Source organism: Homarus americanus, unplaced genomic scaffold (genome assembly GCF_018991925.1).
Source record: "Homarus americanus isolate GMGI-L3 unplaced genomic scaffold, GMGI_Hamer_2.0 scaffold4896, whole genome shotgun sequence".
NCBI classification, from domain to species: domain Eukaryota; kingdom Metazoa; phylum Arthropoda; class Malacostraca; order Decapoda; family Nephropidae; genus Homarus; species Homarus americanus.
The window spans coordinates 13707941-13726878 of NW_024749657.1; the positions used below are offsets into that span (position 1 = coordinate 13707941).

Sequence of the window (18938 nt, forward strand, 5' to 3'; positions counted from 1 at the left end):
AGGCAAAGACGAAAGATGCGAACAAGCAGAGGAGCCAGAATTTCAGCACACTCCCTCAGAACACGAGGGGGTATTCCGCCTTATTCACATCCAGATTTGATAACACACCAGCAACCCTACGAGTGGAGATTATAGGAAAGTGCATAGGTTCAGTAGGAGGAGCAGGGGTAGGAGGGGTAGAGTTGGATTCGTCTAAGGTAGAGTTAGAGGAGAGTAAGGTGCCAAAGAGATTGACTATAGAGTCATCAGGTCGGAAGAGAGGAGGAGAAGGGGGAGTGAAGAAGTTATTACAGAGGTTTTTGGTTAAGGACCAGAAGGATTTACTAGTCAGGTCAGCGGTCTTTCTTTTTATAAAATTCCACTTGGCCCTACAACGATTCCTTAAAGTAATGAAAGAGGAGTGGGTAACAGGAGGAGGAGGAGGTAGTTTCATAACTTGATCTCTCTCCCTACATGCAAGAGAACAGGAGCTATCAAACCAGGACTGTAAAGTGAAAGTTTTGGTAGAAGATAGGATAAATGCACTCATACCACCCTGTATAACCCCAGCAGTGATGTCAGCACATACCGAGGCGTCCCGAGTGGAAAAGCAACATTCATCTCAGGGAAAGTAGGAGAAGAATTCTCGCAAGGATTGCCTGTTTGCCCTCCGATAGAGCAATAGTTGGCGTTTAAAGAGGGGTGGGGAAGATGATTGTGCCCAGTTTAATTTTAATATAAATAAGATTGTGATCGAAGTCCCTAAGGGAGTAGAAATTGAGAATGAGTAGTGTGGGGGGTTAGAGGTAAAACACAGATCAAGAATGTTAGCAAGTTGATCGTGTCGATCTGGAACACGTGTAGGGTGTCTAATTATTTGTTCCAGATCAATAAGTAAGGAATAAGAGAGTGCCTCAAGCCACTCTATGTGATGAACATTGAAATCCCCAATTTAGAGGATCTCGGTGTTGGGGTGTGTGTATAGCAACGACTCATGGCAAGAAGTGAGATAGTCAAAGAGTTCCAAATAGTTGGTAGAGTTGGCAAAACAGTATTGGAAGCAAAGAAAAATAATTATAATTGGTAGAGATATTTTGAGCCAAATGACATCATAAAGAGAAGATTCAAGATCCGTGAGTCGAGCTATACTGTAGGTATAGAACGGAAAGAGGACTTAAAAAGGTTTTGATGAAGCTGATTTGGTCAGTTGTAGTAAGACGTCGGGGGAAGAAGTTAATAGATTGTGAGCCACAGAAAAAAAATTAGATCTCAGGCCGCAAATGTTGGAAAATGAAGAGTGAAAAAAGCCGATCCTCCAGCAACCGCGGTGACGTCAGTTGATGTCCCAGTAGTTTGATGATGATCAGGTCGGCCCTGGGGTCCACAACCTTCTCGACCAGTGGGACCCATCCGAGAAGGCCCCGTTTTAATATTATTGTCGACTGGTGTCATAGGAGAATAAAATAATAGAAAGAATAAAACTGATCAGGAGTGAGAAAAGTTTTGTATGTTGTGTTGTTTAAGTAAGAGAAACAATTTAGACCCTGCATTGTGTGTAAATGATGCATGAAGTCAGATTAGCAACCTGGGAGTTGGTCACAATTTTTATGATGCCATATGGCAGCAGGGTCTACTATTAGACAACGTATTATGCTCCCAATATCTTCCCAGGTGGTAGTACCAACCTGTTTGAAATCTGCCTACTACCTACTATTGTCACTCTTCATTGCCCAAAAGGGCATTATACAAGTGTTATTAATGTTCATCTTGGTCTTAAAGGTGCTGCTGGCAATCATGCTCTCATGGGGGTTATGTGCAATTCTTACGGCTACTGGGATGTTTGCTGAGGGTAGCAAGGCCAGGACTGACATGACTACGGACCTCTTCAGTGACTCTCCATGGTTCAGGCTCCCTTATCCAGGTACACGGCCCTTGTTCAGTTGCGAAAATGATTTCATACACTCCCTATGGTAACCCCTGGTTCTAAACGGTCAACCTATATGACGTATACAGTAACAAACGAATCCATGAATCACGTCCGTCGTTACACGGCCAATACCCATTCATTCATAGATAGTGATACTACTACTGCAACTGTGCCGTTTGGAGACACCACAGGGGGTGTAGGAACACTCTTCTACATCTGTACTACAGGTGTAGGTCCTTTGTGCAAGCCTTTTGTACATAGCCCTGAATACAATATTTATAATCAAGCAAGATATTGTCATTCTTAATAAATCCATTTATTAGCATGAGTGAAATGAAAAACAATTCTTGTAATATAATTCCTGAATATATGTATTGAAACCCTCCCGCGTTATATATAGATTTTAGTGTGTGTTCAGATTATTATAGGAATTATTTTTAATCCTCAACGATTTACCCGTGTGTTGTTAATAAAGTTCCAACTGAAAGATTTTTTTGAAAGTTTTCCATCAACTGCGTAGTTAACTATTATTTATGAATACTGTGAGAAATTTTACAATCTTGCAACAACACTCAGTCACACACGCAGACTTTGCTGATGCTGTACGCTCTAACACACACACACACACACACACACACACACACCCACACACATACAATATGTACATGCGCATGTACAAAGAATTTGAGTGACGGTCGAGGAGAAGGAAATGTTTAGGAATGGTGTCCACACTTACACTTGAAGGTTATCCCATACTTTTAGTGTTTCATACACAACATATACAGTCGTCCAACGAGGTGATGCCACGGTTTTAAATAAGATTAGTTTAAACAGCGGTATCTGGCAAAGTAGGAGACCAGGGAGTGATTAACTACAGAACACTGACCAGTCCAGCTACTCCAGTACTCCAGTGGCCTGGGCGCCGTTCTAGTAAGATGGTTTATTGACAAACTGCTGAGCTAAATTTTACGCTACCTAACTTTTTTCTGGCAAAAGTAAAATAACTATATCCAATCCCACGACTGTAAGACGAAGAGAATGCGTGCAGGAAAAAATAAGGACGGCTAGTCCAAGGTGATACAGCAACACAAGCCGCGTTATATAGTGTAGAATAAGTGATCGTGGGCCCATCGTGCCCGGTGGCGAGTCCGTTGGTACAGTTTACCAAAGCGTGAAAGTTCGAACGCTCGTGCTTGGCTAGTGTGCAAATGCTGGAAGGCTGACAGCGTACAGTGACATCGTTTGCCAGCGTAAATAAAATGGTTAATTAATGCCTTCCTAAAGAAACCATAGACATAGGACCAGGATTGTTCCACTCTACGGTTTTTTTGCGATTTTTCCACCAAGTTTGATGAAAAACGATTGCGCCGATTCGGAAGCCCAGAACAGACACACACACACACAGGCACACGGTTATAATCATAGTCGTGGTTGATATAATCATGGTCGTGGTTGTTATAATCATGGTCGTGATTGTTATAGGCATAGTCGTGGTTGTTATAATCATAGTCGTGGTTGTTATAATCATAGTCGTGGTTGCTATATTCATGGTCGTGGTTGTTATTATCATGGTCGTGGTTGTTATATTCATGGTCGTGGTTGTTATAATCATGGTCATGATTGTTATAATCATGGTCGTGGTTGTTATAACCATGGTCGTCGTTGTTATAATCATTGCCATGGTTGTTATAATCATGGTCGTGATTGTTATAATCATGGTCGTAGTTGTTATAATCATAGTCGAGGTTGTTATAATCATGGTCGTGGTTGTCATAATCATAGTCGTGTTTGTTTTAATCATGGTCGTCATTGTGATAATCATGGTCATGATTGTTATAATCATGGTCGTAGTTGTTACAGCCATGGTCGTGGTTGTTATAATCATAGTCGTGGTTTTGATCATTCTCGTGGTTGTTATAATCATAGTTGTGGTAGATATAATCATGGTTGTGGTTGTTATAATCATGGTCGTGGTTATGATCATGGTCGTGGTTGGTATAATCATGATCGTGCTTATGATATTAGTCATGGTCGTGGTTGTTATAATCATAGTCCCGGTTGGTATAATCATGGTCGTGGTTGATATAATCATGGTAGTGGTTGTTATAATCAGGATCGTGGTTATGATCATAGTCGTGGTTGTTATAATCAAGGTCGTGGTTGTTATAATCATGGTCGTGGTTGCTATAATCATGGTCGTGGTTGTTATATCATGGTTGTGGTTGTTATATTCATAGTCGTGGTTGTTATAATCATGGTCGTGGTTGTTATAATCATGGTCGTGGTTGTTATAATCATGGTCATGAGTGTTATAATCATGGTCGTGGTTGTTATAACCATGGTCGTGGTTGTTATAATCATGGTCATGGTTGTTATAATCATGGTCGTGATTGTTATAATCATGGTCGTAGTTATTATAATGATAGTCGAGGTTGTTATAATCAGGGTCGTTGTTGTCATAATCATAGTCGTGTTTGTTTTAATCATGGTCGTCAGTGTGATAATCATTGTCATGATTGTCATAATCATTGGTCGTCGTTGTTATAGCCATGGTCGTGGTTGTTATAATCATAGTCGTGGTTTTGATCATTCTCGTGGTCGTTATAATCATAGTTGTGGTAGATATAATCATGGTTGTGGTTGTTATAATCATGGTCGTGGTAATGATCATGGTCGTGGTTGGTATAATCATGATCTTGGTTATGATATTAGTCATGGTCGTGGTTGTTATAATCATAGTCCCGGTTGGTATAATCATGGTCGTGGTTGATATAATCATGGTAGGGGTTGTTATAATCATGATCGTGGTTATGATCATAGTCGTGGTTGTTATAATCAAGGTCGTGGTTGTTATAATCATGGTCGTGGTTGCTATAATCATGGTCGTGGTTGTTATAATCATGGTTGTGGTTGTTATAATCATAGTCGTGGTTGGTATAATCGTGGTCGTGGTTGTTATAATCATGTTTGTGGTTGTTATAATCATGGTTGTGGTTGTTATAATCATAGGCGTGGTTGTTATAATCATGGTCGTGGTTGTTATAATGATTGTCGTGGTTGTAATAATCATGGGCGAGGTTATGATCATAGTCGTGGTTTTGATCATTCTCGTGGTTGTTATAATCATAGTTGTGGTAGTTAAAATCATGGTCGTGAGTGTTATAATCATGGTCGTGGTTGTTATAATCAGGGTTGTGGTTGTTATAATCACGGTCGTGGCTATTATAATCATCGGTGGGGTTGTTATATTCGTGGTTGTTATAATCATGATCGTTGTTGTTATAATCATGGTCGTGGTTGTTATAGTCACGGTCGTGGTTGTTATAATCATAGTCGTGGTTGTTATAAACATGGTCGTGGTTGTTATAATCATAGTCGTGATTGTTATAGGCATAGTCGTGGTTGTTATAATCATAGTCGTGGTTGTTATATTCTTGGTCATGGTTGTTATATTCATATTCGTGGTTGTTATAACCATGGTCGTGGTTGTTATAATCATAGTCCTGGTTTTGATCATTCTCGCGGTTGTTATAATCATAGTTGTGGTAGTTATAATCATGGTCGTGGTTGGTATAATCATGGTCATGGTTGTTATAATCATTGTCGTGGTTGTTATAATCATGGTCGTAGTTGTTATAATCATGGTCGTGGTTGTTTTAATCATGGTCATGGTTGTTATAATCATTGTCGTGGCTATGATCATAGTCGTGGTTGTTGTAATCATAGTCTTGTGTTTTTTAATCATGGTCGCTAGTGTGATAATCATGGTCGTAGTTGTTATAATCATGGTCGTGGTTGTTTTAATCATGGTCATGGTTGTTATAATCATTGTCGTGGCTGTGATCATAGTCGTGGTTGTTATAATCATAGTCTTGTGTTTTTTAATCATGGTCGCTAGTGTGATAATCATGGTCGTGGTTGTTATAATCATATTCGTGGTTATTATAATCACGTTCGTGGTTGCTATAATCATGGTCATGGTTGTTAATATCATGGTCAAGGTTGATATAATCATGGTCATGATTGTTATAATCATGGTCGTGTTTGTTATAGCCATGGTCGTGGTTGTTATATTCATAGTCATGGTTTTTATCATTTTCGTGGTTGTTATAATCATAGTTGTGGTAGTTATAATCATGGATGTGGTTGTTATAATTATGGTCGTGGTTATGATCATGGTCGTGGTTGATATAATCATGGTCCTGGTTGTTATAATCATTGTCGTGGCTGTGATCATAGTCGTGGTTGTTATAATCATAGTCTTGTTTGTTTTAATCATGGTCGTTAGTGTGATAATCATGGTCTTGGTTGTTATAATCATATTCGTGGTTGTTATAATCATGGTCGTGGTTGCTATAATCATGGTCATGGTTGTTAATATCATGGTCAAGGTTGTTATAATCATGGTCATGATTGTTATAATGATGGTCGTGGTTGTTATAATCATGGTCGTGGTTGTTATAATCATATACGTGGATGTTATAATCATGGTCGTGGTTGCTATAATCATGGTCATGGTTGTTAATATCATGGTCAAGGTTGTTATAATCATGGTTATGATTGTTAGAATCATGGTCGTGGTTGCTATAATCATGGTCATGGTTGTTACTATCATGGTCAAGGTTGTTATAATCATGGTCATGATTGTTATAGCCATGGTTGTGGTTGTTATAATCATAGTCGTGGTTTTGATCATTCTCGTGGTTGTTATAATCATAGTTGTGGTAGTTATACTCATGGTTGTGGTTGTTATAATCATGGTTGTGGTTGTTATAATCATTGTCGTGGCTATGATCATAGTCGTGGTTGTTATAATCATAGTATTGTGTGTTTTAATCATGGTCGCTAGTTGATAATCATGGTCGTGGTTGTTATAATCATATTCGTGGTTATTATAATCACGTTCGTGGTTGCTATAATCATGGTCATGGTTGTTAATATCATGGTCAAGGTTGTTATAATCATGGTCATGATTGTTATAATAATGGTCGTGTTTGATGTAGCCATGGTCGTGGTTGTTATATTCATAGTCGTGGTTTTGATCATTCTCGTGGTTGTTATAATAACAGTTGTGGTAGTTATACTCATGGATGTGGTTGTTATAATCATGGTCGTGGTTGTTATAATCATTGTCGTGGCTATGATCATAGTCGTGGTTGTTATAATCATGGTCATGATTGTTATAATCATGGTGGTGGTTGCTATAATCATGGTCATGGTTATTAATATCAAGGTCGAGATTGTTATAATCATGGTCATGATTGTTATAACCATGGTCGTGGTTGTTATAATCATAGTCGTGGTTTTGATCATTCTCGCGGTTGTTATAATCATAGTTGTGGTAGTTATAATCATGATTGTGGTTGTTATAATTATGGTCGTGGTTATGATCATGGTCGTGGTTGTTATATTCATGGTCCTGGTTGTTATAATCATTGTCCTAGCTGTGATCATAGTCGTGGTTGTTATAATCATATTCTTGTTTGTTTTAATCATGGTCGCTAGTGTGATAATCATGGTCATGGTTGTTAATATCATGGTCAAGGTTGTTAATATCATGGTCAAGGTTGTTATAATCATATTCGTGGTTGTTATAACCATGGTCGTGGTTGTTATAATCACAGTCTTGGTTTTTATCATTCTCGTGGTTGTTATAATCATAGTTGTGGTAGTTAAAATCATTGTTGTGGTTGTTATAATCATGGTCGTGGTTATGATCATGGTCTTGGTTAGTATAATCATGATCGTGGTTATGATATTAGTCGTGGTTGATATAGTCATGGTCGTGGTTGTTATAATTATAGTCGTGGTTGTTATAATCATGGTCGTGGTTGATAAAATCGTGGTCGTGGTTGTTATATCCATAATCGTGGTTATGATCATAGTCGTGGTTGTTATAATCAAGATCGTGTTTGTTATAATCATGTTCGTGGTTGCTAAAATCATAGTCGTGGTTGTTATAATCATGGGTATGGTTGCTATAATCATGGTTGTGGTTGTTATAATCATGGTCGTGGTTGTTATAATCATGGTCGTGGTTGTTATAATCATGGTCGTAGTTGATATAATCATGATCGTGGTTGTTATAATCATGGTCGTGGTTGGTATAATCATGGTCGTGGTTGTTATAATCACGGTCGTGGTTAATATAATCATGGTCGTGGTTGTTATAATCATGATCGTGGTTATGATCATAGTCGTGGTTGTTATAATCAAGATCGTGTTTGTTATAATCATGTTCGTGGTTGCTATAATCATGGTCGTGGTTGTTATAATCATGGTTGTGGTTGCTATAATCATAGTCGTGGTTCTTATAATCATGGGTATGGTTGCTATAATCATGGTTGTGGTTGTTATAATCATGGTCGTAGTTGATATAATCATGATCGTGGTTGTTATAATCATGGTCGTGGTTGGTATAATCATGGTCGTGGTTGTTATAATCACGGTCGTGGTTAATATAATCATGGTCGTGGTTGTTATAATCATGATCGTGGTTATGTTCATAGTCGTGGTTGTTATAATCAAGATCGTGTTTGTTATAATCATGTTCGTGGATGCTATAATCATGGTCGTGGTTGTTATAATCATGGTTGTGGTTGCTATAATCATAGTCGTGGTTCTTATAATCATGGCTATGGTTGCTATAATCATGGTTGTGGTTGTTATAATCATGGTCGTAGTTGATATAATCATGATCGTGTTTGTTATTATCATGGTCGTGGTTGTTATAAGCATGGTCGTGATTGTTATAATCATAGTCGTGGTTGTTATAATCATGGTCGTGGGTGTTATAATCATAGTCGTGGTTGTAATAATCATGGTCGTGGTTGTTATAATCATGGTCGTGGTTATTATATTCTTGGTCGTGGTTATTATGATAATAGTCGTGGTTGTTGTAATCATGGTCGTGGTTGTTATAATCATGGTCGTGGTAGTTATATTCATGGTCGTGGTTGTTATGATAATAGTCGTGGTTGTTATGATCTTAGTCGTGGTTGTTATAATCATGGTCGTGGTTGTTATATTCATGGTCGTTGTTGTTATAATCATGGTCGCGGTTGGTATAATCATGCTCGTGGTTGTTATAATCATGGTCGTGGTTGTTCTAAACCTGGTCGTGGTTATTATACTCATGGGCGTGGTAGTTGTAATCATGGTCGTGGTTGTTATAATGATTGTCGTAGTTGTTATAATCATGGTCGTGGTTATGAACATAGTCGTGGTTGCTATAATCATTGCTGTAGTTGTTATAATCACGGTCGTGGCTGTTATAATCATGGTCGGGGTTGTTTTATTCATGGTTGTTATAATAATGATCGTGGTTGTTATATCCATAATCGTGGTTATGATCATAGTCGTGGTTGTTATAATCAAGATCGTGTTTGTTATAATCATGTTCGTGGTTGCTAAAATCATAGTCGTGGTTGTTATAATCATGGGTATGGTTGCTATAATCATGGTTGTGGTTGTTATAATAATGGTCGTGGTTGTTATAATCATGGTCGTGGTTGTTATAATCATGGTCGTAGTTGATATAATCATGATCGTGGTTGTTATAATCATGGTCGTGGTTGGTATAATCATAGTCGTGGTTGTTATAATCACGGTCGTGGTGAATATAATCATGGTCGTGGTTGTTATAATCATGATCGTGGTTATGATCATAGTCGTGGTTGATATAATCAAGATCGTGTTTGTTATAATCATGTTCGTGGTTGCTATAATCATGGTCGTGGTTGTTATAATCATGGTTGTGGTTGCTATAATCATAGTCGTGGTTCTTATAATCATGGGTATGGTTGCATATAATCATGGTTGTGGTTGTTATAATCATGGTCGTAGTTGATAATCAATCATGATCGTGGTTGTTATAATCATGGTCGTGGTTGGTATAATCATGGTCGTGGTTGTTATAATCACGGTCGTGGTTAATATAATCATGGTCGTGGTTGTTATAATCATGATCGTGGTTATGTCATAGTCGTGGTTGTTATAATCATAGGTCATGGTCGTGGTTGTTATAAGCATGGTCGTGATTGTTATAATCATAGTCGTGGTTGTTATAATCATGGTCGTGGGTGTTATAATCATAGTCGTGGTTGTTATAATCATGGGCGTGGTTGTTATAATCATGGTCGTGGTTGTTATATTCTTGGTCGTGGTTATTATGATAATAGTCGTGGTTGTTGTAATCATGGTCGTGGTTGTTATAATCATGGTCGTGGTAGTTATATTCATGGTCGTGGTTGTTATGATAATAGTCGTGGTTGTTATGATCTTAGTCGTGGTTGTTATAATCATGGTCGTGGTTGTTATATTCATGGTCGTTGTTGTTGTAATCATGGTCGCGGTTGGTATAATCATGCTCGTGGTTCTTATAATCATGGTCGTGGTTGTTCTAAACCTGGTCGTGGTTATTATACTCATGGGCATGGTAGTTGTAATCATGGTCGTGGTTGTTATAATGATTGTCGTGGTTGTTATAATCATGGTCGTGGTTATGAACATAGTCGTGGTTGCTATAATCATTGCTGTAGTTGTTATAATCACGGTCGTGGTTGTTCTAATCATGGTCGTGGTTGTTATAATCATGGTCGTGGTTGTTATAATCAAAGTCGTGGTTGTTATAATCATATTCGTGGTTGTTGTAATCATGGTAGTGGTTGTTATAATCATTGTCGTGGTTGTTATAATCATGGTCGTGGTTGTTATAATTATGGTCATGATTGTTATATTCATGGTCGTGGTTGTTATAACTATGGTCGTGGTTGTTTTAATCATAGTCGTGGTTTTGATAATTCTCGTGGTTGTTATAATCAAAGTCGTGGTAGATATAATCATGATTGTGGTTGTTATAATCATGGTCGTGGTTATGATCATGGTCGTGGTTAGTATAATCATGATCGTGGTTATGATATTAATCATGATTGTTATAATCAAGGTCGTGGTTGATATAATCATGGTCGTGGTTGTTATAATCATGATCGTGGTTATGATCATAGTCGTGGTTGTTATAATCAAGGTCGTGGTTGTTATAATTATGGTCGTGGTTGCTATAATCACGGTCGTGGTTGTTATAATCATGGTTGTGGTTGTTATAATCATAGTAGTGGTTGGTATAATCATGGTCGTGGTTGTTATAATCATGGTTGTGGTTGTTATAATCATGTTCATTGTTGATATAATCATGGCCGCGGTTGGTATAATCATGGTCGTGGTTGTTATAATGATTGTCGTGGTTGTTATAATCATGGTCGTGGTTATAATCATAGTCGTGGTTGCTATAATCATGGCTGTAGTTGTTATAATCACGGGCGTGGCTGGTATAATCATGGTCGGGGTTGTTATATTCGTGGTTGTTATAATCATGATCGTGGTTGTTATAATCATGGTCGTGGTTGTTATAATCACGGTCGTGGTTGTTATAATCATAGTCTTGGTTGTTATAATCATATTCGTGGTTGTTATATTCATTGTAGTGGTTGTTATAATCATTGTCGTGGTTGTTATAATCATGGTCGTGGTTGTTATAATCATGGTCGTGGTTGTTATATTCATGGTCGTGGTTGTTATGATAATAGTCGTGGTTGTTATGATCTTAGTCGTGGTTGTTATAATCATGGTCGTGGTTGTTATAATCATGGTCGTTGTTGTTATAATCATGGTCGCGGTTGTTATAATCATTGTCGTGGTTGTTATAATCATGGTCGTGGTTGTTCTAATCATGGTCGTGGTATTATACTCATGGTCGTGGTAGTTGTAATCATGGTCGTGGTTGTTACAATGATTGTCGTGGTTGTTATAATCATGGACGTGGTTATGATCATTGTCGTGGTTGCTATAATAATGGCTGTGGTTGTTATAATCACGGTCGTGGCTGTTATAATCATGGTCGGGGTTGTTATATTCGTGGTTGTTATAATCATGTTCGTGGTTGTTATAATAATGGTCGTGGTTGTTTTAATCATAGTCGTGATTGTTATAGCAATAGTCGTGGATGTTATAATCATATCGTGGTTGTTATATTCATGGTCGTGGTTGTTATAATCATTGTCGTGGTTGTTATAATCATGGTCGTGGGTGATATAATCATAGTTGTGGTTGTTATAATCATGGTCGTGGTTGTTATAATCATGATCGTGGTTATGATCATAGTCGTGGTTGTTATAATCAAGGTCGTGGTTGTAATAATCATGGCGTGGTTGCTATAATCACGGTCGTGGTTGTTATAATCATGGTTGTGGTTGTTATAATCATAGTAGTGGTTGGTATAATCATGGTCGTGGTTGTTATAATCATGGTTGTGGTTGTTATAATCATGTTCGTTGTTGATATAATCATGGCCGCGGTTGGTATAATCATGGTCGTGGTTGTTATAATGATTGTCGTGGTTGTTATAATCATGGTCGTGGTTATAATCATAGTCGTGGTTGCTATAATCATGGCTGTAGTTGTTATAATCACGGTGGCTGGTATAATCATGGTCGGGGTTGTTATATTCGTGGTTGTTATAATCATGATCGTGGTTGTTATAATCATGGTCGTGGTTGTTATAATCACGGTCGTGGTTGTTATAATCATAGTCTTGGTTGTTATAATCATATTCGTGGTTGTTATATTCATTGTAGTGGTTGTTATAATCATTGTCGTGGTTGTTATAATCATGGTCGTGGTTGTTATAATCATGGTCGTGGTTGTTATATTCATGGTCGTGGTTGTTATGATAATAGTCGTGGTTGTTATGATCTTCGTCGTGGTTGTTATAATCATGGTCGTGGTTGTTATAATCATGGTCGTTGTTGTTATAATCATGGTCGCGGTTGGTATAATCATTGTCGTGGTTGTTATAATCATGGTCGTGGTTGTTCTAATCATGGTCGTGGTATTATACTCATGGTCGTGGTGGTTGTAATCATGGTCGTGGTTGTTATAATGATTGTCGTGGTTGTTATAATCATGGACGTGGTTATGATCATAGTCGTGGTTGCTATAATCATGGCTGTGGTTGTTATAATCACGGTCGTGGCTGTTATAATCATGGTCGGGGTTGTTATATTCGTGGTTGTTATAATCATGTTCGTGGTTGTTATAATAATGGTCGTGGTTGTTTTAATCATAGTCGTGATTGTTATAGCAATTGTCGTGGATGTTATAATCATATCGTGGTTGTTATATTCATGGTCGTGGTTGTTATAATCATTGTCGTGGTTGTTATAATCATGGTCGTGGGTGATATAATCATAGTCGTGGTTGTTATAATCATGGTCGTTGTTGTTATAATCACGGTCGTGGTTGTTATATTCATGGTCGTGGTTGTTATGATCATAGTCGTTGTTGTTATGATCTTAGTCGTGGTTGTTATAATCATTGTCGTTGTTGTTATAATCATGATCGCGGTTGGCAAAATTATGGTCGTGGTTGTTGTAATCATGGCCATGGTTGGTATAATTATGGTCGTGGTTATTATACTCATGGTCGTGGTTGTTGTAATCATGGTCGTGGTTGTTGTAATCATGGTCGTGGTTGATATAAAGATTATCGTGGTTGTAATAATCATGGGCGAGGTTATGATCATAGACTTGGTTTTGATCAATCTCGTGGTTGTTATAATCATAGTTGTGGTAGTCATAATCATGGTCGTGAGTGTTATAATCATGGTCGTGGTTGTTATAATCAGGGTTCTCGTTGTTATAATCACGGTCATGGCTGTTATAATCATGGGCGGGGTTGTTATATTCGTGGTTGTTATAATCATGATCGTGGTTGTTATAATCATGGTCGTGGTTGTTATAATCACGGTTGTGGTTGTTATAATCATAGTCGTCGTTGTTATAATCATGTTCGTGGTTGTTATAATCATAGTCGTGATTGCTATAGGCATAGTCGTGGTTTTTATAATCATAGTCGTGGTTGTTATATTCATGGTCATGGTTGTTATATTCATGGTCGTGGTTGTTATAATCATGGTCGTGATTGTTATAATCATGGTCATGATTGTTATAATCATATTCGTGGTTGTTATAACCATGGTCGTGGTTGTTATAATCATAGTCCTGGTTTTGATCATTCTCGTGGTTGTTACAATCATAGTTGTGGTTGTTATAATCATGGACGTAGTTGTTGTAATCATGGTCGTGGTTGTTTTAATCATGGTCCTGTTTGTTATAATCATTGTCGTGGATATGATCATAGTCGTGGTTGTTATAATCATAGTCTTGTTTTTTTTAATCAAGGTCGCTAGTATGATATTCATGGTCGTGGTTGTTATAATCATATTCGTGGTTGTTATAATCACGTTCGTGGTTGCTATAATCATGGTCATGGTTGTTAATATCATGGTCAAGGTTGTTATAATCATGGTCATGATTGTTATAATCATGGTCGTGTTTGTTATAGCCATGGTCGTGGTTGTTATATTCATAGTCGTTGTTTTGATCATTCTCGTGGTTGTTATAATCATAGTTGTGGTAGTTATAATCATGGTTGTGGTTATTATAATCATGGTCGTGGTTATGATCGTGGTTGTGGTTGGTATAATCATGATCGTGGTTATGATATTAGTCGTGGCTGTTATAGTCATAGTCGTAGTTGTTATAATCATGTTCGTGGTTGTTATAATCATGGTCCTGGTTGTTATAATCATTGTCGTGGCTATGATCATAGTCGTGGTTGTTATAATCATATTCGTGGTTGTTATAATCATGGTCGTGGTTGCTATAATCATGGTCATGGTTGTTAATATCATGGTCAAGGTTGTTATAATCATGGTCATGATTGTTATAATCATGGTCGTGGTTGCTGTAATCATGGTCATGGCTGTTAATATCATGGTCAAGGTTGTGATAATCATGGTCATGATTGTTATAATCATGGACGTGGTTGTTATAATCATTGCCATGATTGTTATAATCATGGTCGTGGTTGTCATAATCATGGTCATGATTGTTATAATCATGGTCGTGGTTGCTATAATCATGGTCATGGTTATTTATATCAAGGTCAAAGTTGTTATAATCATGGTCATGATTGTTATAACCATGGTCGTGGTTGTTACAATCATAGTCGTGGTTTTGATCATTCTCGTGGTTGTTATAATCATAGTTGTGTTAGTTATAATCATGGTTGTGGTTGTTATAATCATGGTCGTTGTTATGATCATGGTCGTGGTTGTTATAATCATGGTCGTGGTTGTTATAATCATGGTCGTGGTTTTTATAATCATGGTCGTAGTTGATATAATCATGATCGTGGTTGTTATAATCATGGTCGTGGGTGTTATAATCATGGTCGTGGTTGTTATAATCATAGCCGTGGTTGTTATGATCATGGTCGTGGTTGTTATAATTACAGTCTTGGTTGTTATAATCATGGTTGTGGGTGATATAATCATAGTCGTGGTTGTTATAATCATGGTCGTTATTTATAAAGGTCGTGGTTGTTATAATCATGGTCGTGGTTGTTACAATCATAGTCGTGGTTGTTATAATCATGATGATTATGGTCGTGGTTGTTATAATGATGTTGTGGTTGTTTTATCTTGGTCGTGGTTGTTATAATCATGGTCGTGGTTGTTATAATCATCGTGGTTGTTAAAATCGTGGTTTTATAATCATGGTCGTGGTTGTTATAATCATGTCGTGGTTATTTATAATCATGGTCGTGGGTGTTATAATCATGGTCGTGGTTGTTATAATCATAGCCGTGGTTGTTATGATCATGGTCGTGGTTGTTATAATTACAGTCTTGGTTGTTATAATCATGGTTGTGGGTGATATAATCATAGTCGTGGTTGTTATAATCATGGTCGTGGTTGTTATATTCATGGTCGTGGTTGTTATATTCATGGTCGTGGTTGTTAAGATAATAGTCGTGGTTGTTATGATCTTAGTCGTGGTTGTTATAATCATGGTCGTGGTTGTTATATTCATGGTCGTTGTTGTTATAATCATGGTCGCGGTTGGTATAATCATTCTCGTGGTTGTTAAAATCATGGTCGTGGTTGTTCTAATCCTGGTCGTGGTTATTATACTCATGGGCGTGGTAGTTGTAATAATGGTCGTGGTTGTTATAATAATTGTCGTGGTTGTTATAATCATGGTCGTGGTTATGAACATAGTCGTGGTTCCTATAATCATGGCTGTAGTTGTTATAATCACGGTCGTGGCTGTTATAATCATGGTCTGGGTTGTTATATTCGTGGTTGTTATAATCATGATCGTGGTTGTTATAATCATGGTCGTGGTTGTTATGATCACGGACTTGGTTGTTATAATCAAAGTCGTGGTTGTTATAATCATATTCGTGGTTGTTGTAATCATGGTAGTGGTTGTTATAATCATTGTCGTGGTTGTTATAATCATAGTCGTGGTTGTTATAATTATGGTCATGATTGTTATAATCATGGTCGTGGTTGTTATAACTATGGTCGTGGTTGTTTTAATCATACTCGTGGTTTTGATAATTCTCGTGGTTGTTATAATCAAAGTCGTGGTAGATATAATCATGATTGTGGTTGTTATAATCATGGTCGTGGTTATGATCATGGTCGTGGTTAGTATAGTCATGATCGTGGTTATGATATTAGTCATGATTGCTATAATCATGGTCGTGGTTCATATAATCATGGTCATGATTGTTATAATCATGGTCGTGGTTGCTATAATCATGGTCATGGTTATTTATATCAAGGTCAAAGTTGTTATAATCATGGTCATGATTGTTATAACCATGGTCGTGGTTGTTATAATCATAGTCGTGGTTTTGATCATTCTCGTGGTTGTTATAATCATAGTTGTGTTAGTTATAATCATGGTTGTGGTTGTTATAATCATGGTCGTTGTTATGATCATGGTCGTGGTTGTTATAATCATGGTCGTGGTTGTTATAATCATGGTCGTGGTTTTTATAATCATGGTCGTAGTTGATATAATCATGATCGTGGTTGTTATAATCATGGTCGTGGTTGTTATAATCATGGTCGTGGTTGTTATAATCATAGCCGTGGTTGTTATGATCATGGTCGTGGTTGTTATAATTACAGTCTTGGTTGTTATAATCATGGTTGTGGGTGATATAATCATAGTCGTGGTTGTTATAATCATGGTCGTGGTTGTTATATTCATGGTCGTGGTTGTTATATATCATGGTCGTGGTTGTTAAGATAATAGTCGTGGTTGTTATGATCTTAGTCGTGGTTGTTATAATCATGCTCGTGGTTGTTAAAATCATGGTCGTGGTTGTTCTAATCCTGGTCGTGGTTATTATACTCATGGGCGTGGTAGTTGTAATCATGGTCGTGGTTGTTATAATAATTGTCGTGGTTGTTATAATCATGGTCGTGGTTATGAACATAGTCGTGGTTCCTATAATCATGGCTGTAGTTGTTATAATCACGGTCGTGGCTGTTATAATCATGGTCTGGGTTGTTATATTCGTGGTTGTTATAATCATGATCGTGGTTGTTATAATCATGGTCGTGGTTGTTATGATCACGGTCTTGGTTGTTATAATCAAAGTCGTGGTTGTTATAATCATATTCGTGGTTGTTGTAATCATGGTAGTGGTTGTTATAATCATTGTCGTGGTTGTTATAATCATAGTCGTGGTTGTTATAATTATGGTCATGATTGTTATAATCATGGTCGTGGTTGTTATAACTATGGTCGTGGTTGTTTTAATCATACTCGTGGTTTTGATAATTCTCGTGGTTGTTATAATCAAAGTCGTGGTAGATATAATCATGATTGTGGTTGTTATAATCATGGTCGTGGTTATGATCATGGTCGTGGTTAGTATAATCATGATCGTGGTTATGATATTAATCATGATTGTTATAATCAAGGTCGTGGTTGATATAATCATGGTCGTGGTTGTTATAATCATGATCGTGGTTATGATCATAGTCGTGGTTGTTATAATCAAGGTCGTGGTTGTTATAATTATGGTCGTGGTTGCTATAATCACGGTCGTGGTTGTTATAATCATGGTTGTGGTTGTTATAATCATAGTAGTGGTTGGTATAATCATGGTCGTGGTTGTTATAATCATGGTTGTGGTTGTTATAATCATGTTCATTGTTGATATAATCATGGCCGCGGTTGGTATAATCATGGTCGTGGTTGTTATAATGATTGTCGTGGTTGTTATAATCATGGTCGTGGTTATAATCATAGTCGTGGTTGCTATAATCATGGCTGTAGTTGTTATAATCACGGTCGTGGCTGTTATAATCATGGTCGGGGTTGTTATATTCGTGGTTGTTATAATCATGATCGTGGTTGTTATAATCATGGTTATGGTTGTTATAATCACGGTCGTGGTTGTTATAATCATAGTCTTGGTTGTTATAATCATATTCGTCGTTGTTATATTCATTGTAGTGGTTGTTATAATCATTGTCGTGGTTGTTATAATCATGATCGTGAGTTTGTTTTAATCATAGTCGTGGTTTTGATCATTCTCATGGTTGTTATAATCATAGTCGTGGTAGATATAATCATGGTTGTGGTTGTTATTATCATGGTCGTGGTTATGATCATGGTCGAGGTTCGTATAATCATGATCGTTATTATGATATTAGTCATGGTTGTTATAATCATGGTCGTGGTTGATATAATCATGGTCGTGGTTGTTATAATCATGATCGTGGTTATGATCATTGTCGTGGTTGTTATAATCAAGGTCGTGGTTGTTATAATCATGGTCGTGGTTGCTATAATCACGGTTGTGGTTGTTATAATCATGGTTGTGGTTGTTATAATCATAGTCGTTGTTGGTATAATCATGGTCGAGGTTGTTATAATCATGGTTGTGGTTGTTATAATCATGGTTGTGGTTGTTATAATCATGGTTATGGTTGTTATAATCATGGTCGTGGTTGTTATAATAATAGTCGTGGTTGTTATATTCATAGTCGTGGTTGTTATAATCATGGTCGTGGTTGTTATAATCATAGTCGTGATTGTTATAGGCATTGTCGTGGTTGTAATAATCATGGTCCTGGATATTATAATCATGGTCCTGGTTGTTA

The 18938-nt window shown here is 37.3% G+C and overlaps 1 protein-coding gene across 1 annotated transcript in view; it reads left to right on the forward strand.

The window, feature by feature from the left end:
- Positions 1 to 18938, forward strand: part of LOC121853624 (solute carrier family 23 member 2-like) — a 161476-nt gene that overhangs the window by 49109 nt on the left and 93429 nt on the right. Inside the window, exon 5 of the mRNA XM_042347882.1 lies at positions 1759 to 1900. Coding sequence (XP_042203816.1) covers positions 1759 to 1900 — 142 coding nt within the window. The remainder of the gene's footprint in view (positions 1 to 1758; positions 1901 to 18938) is intronic.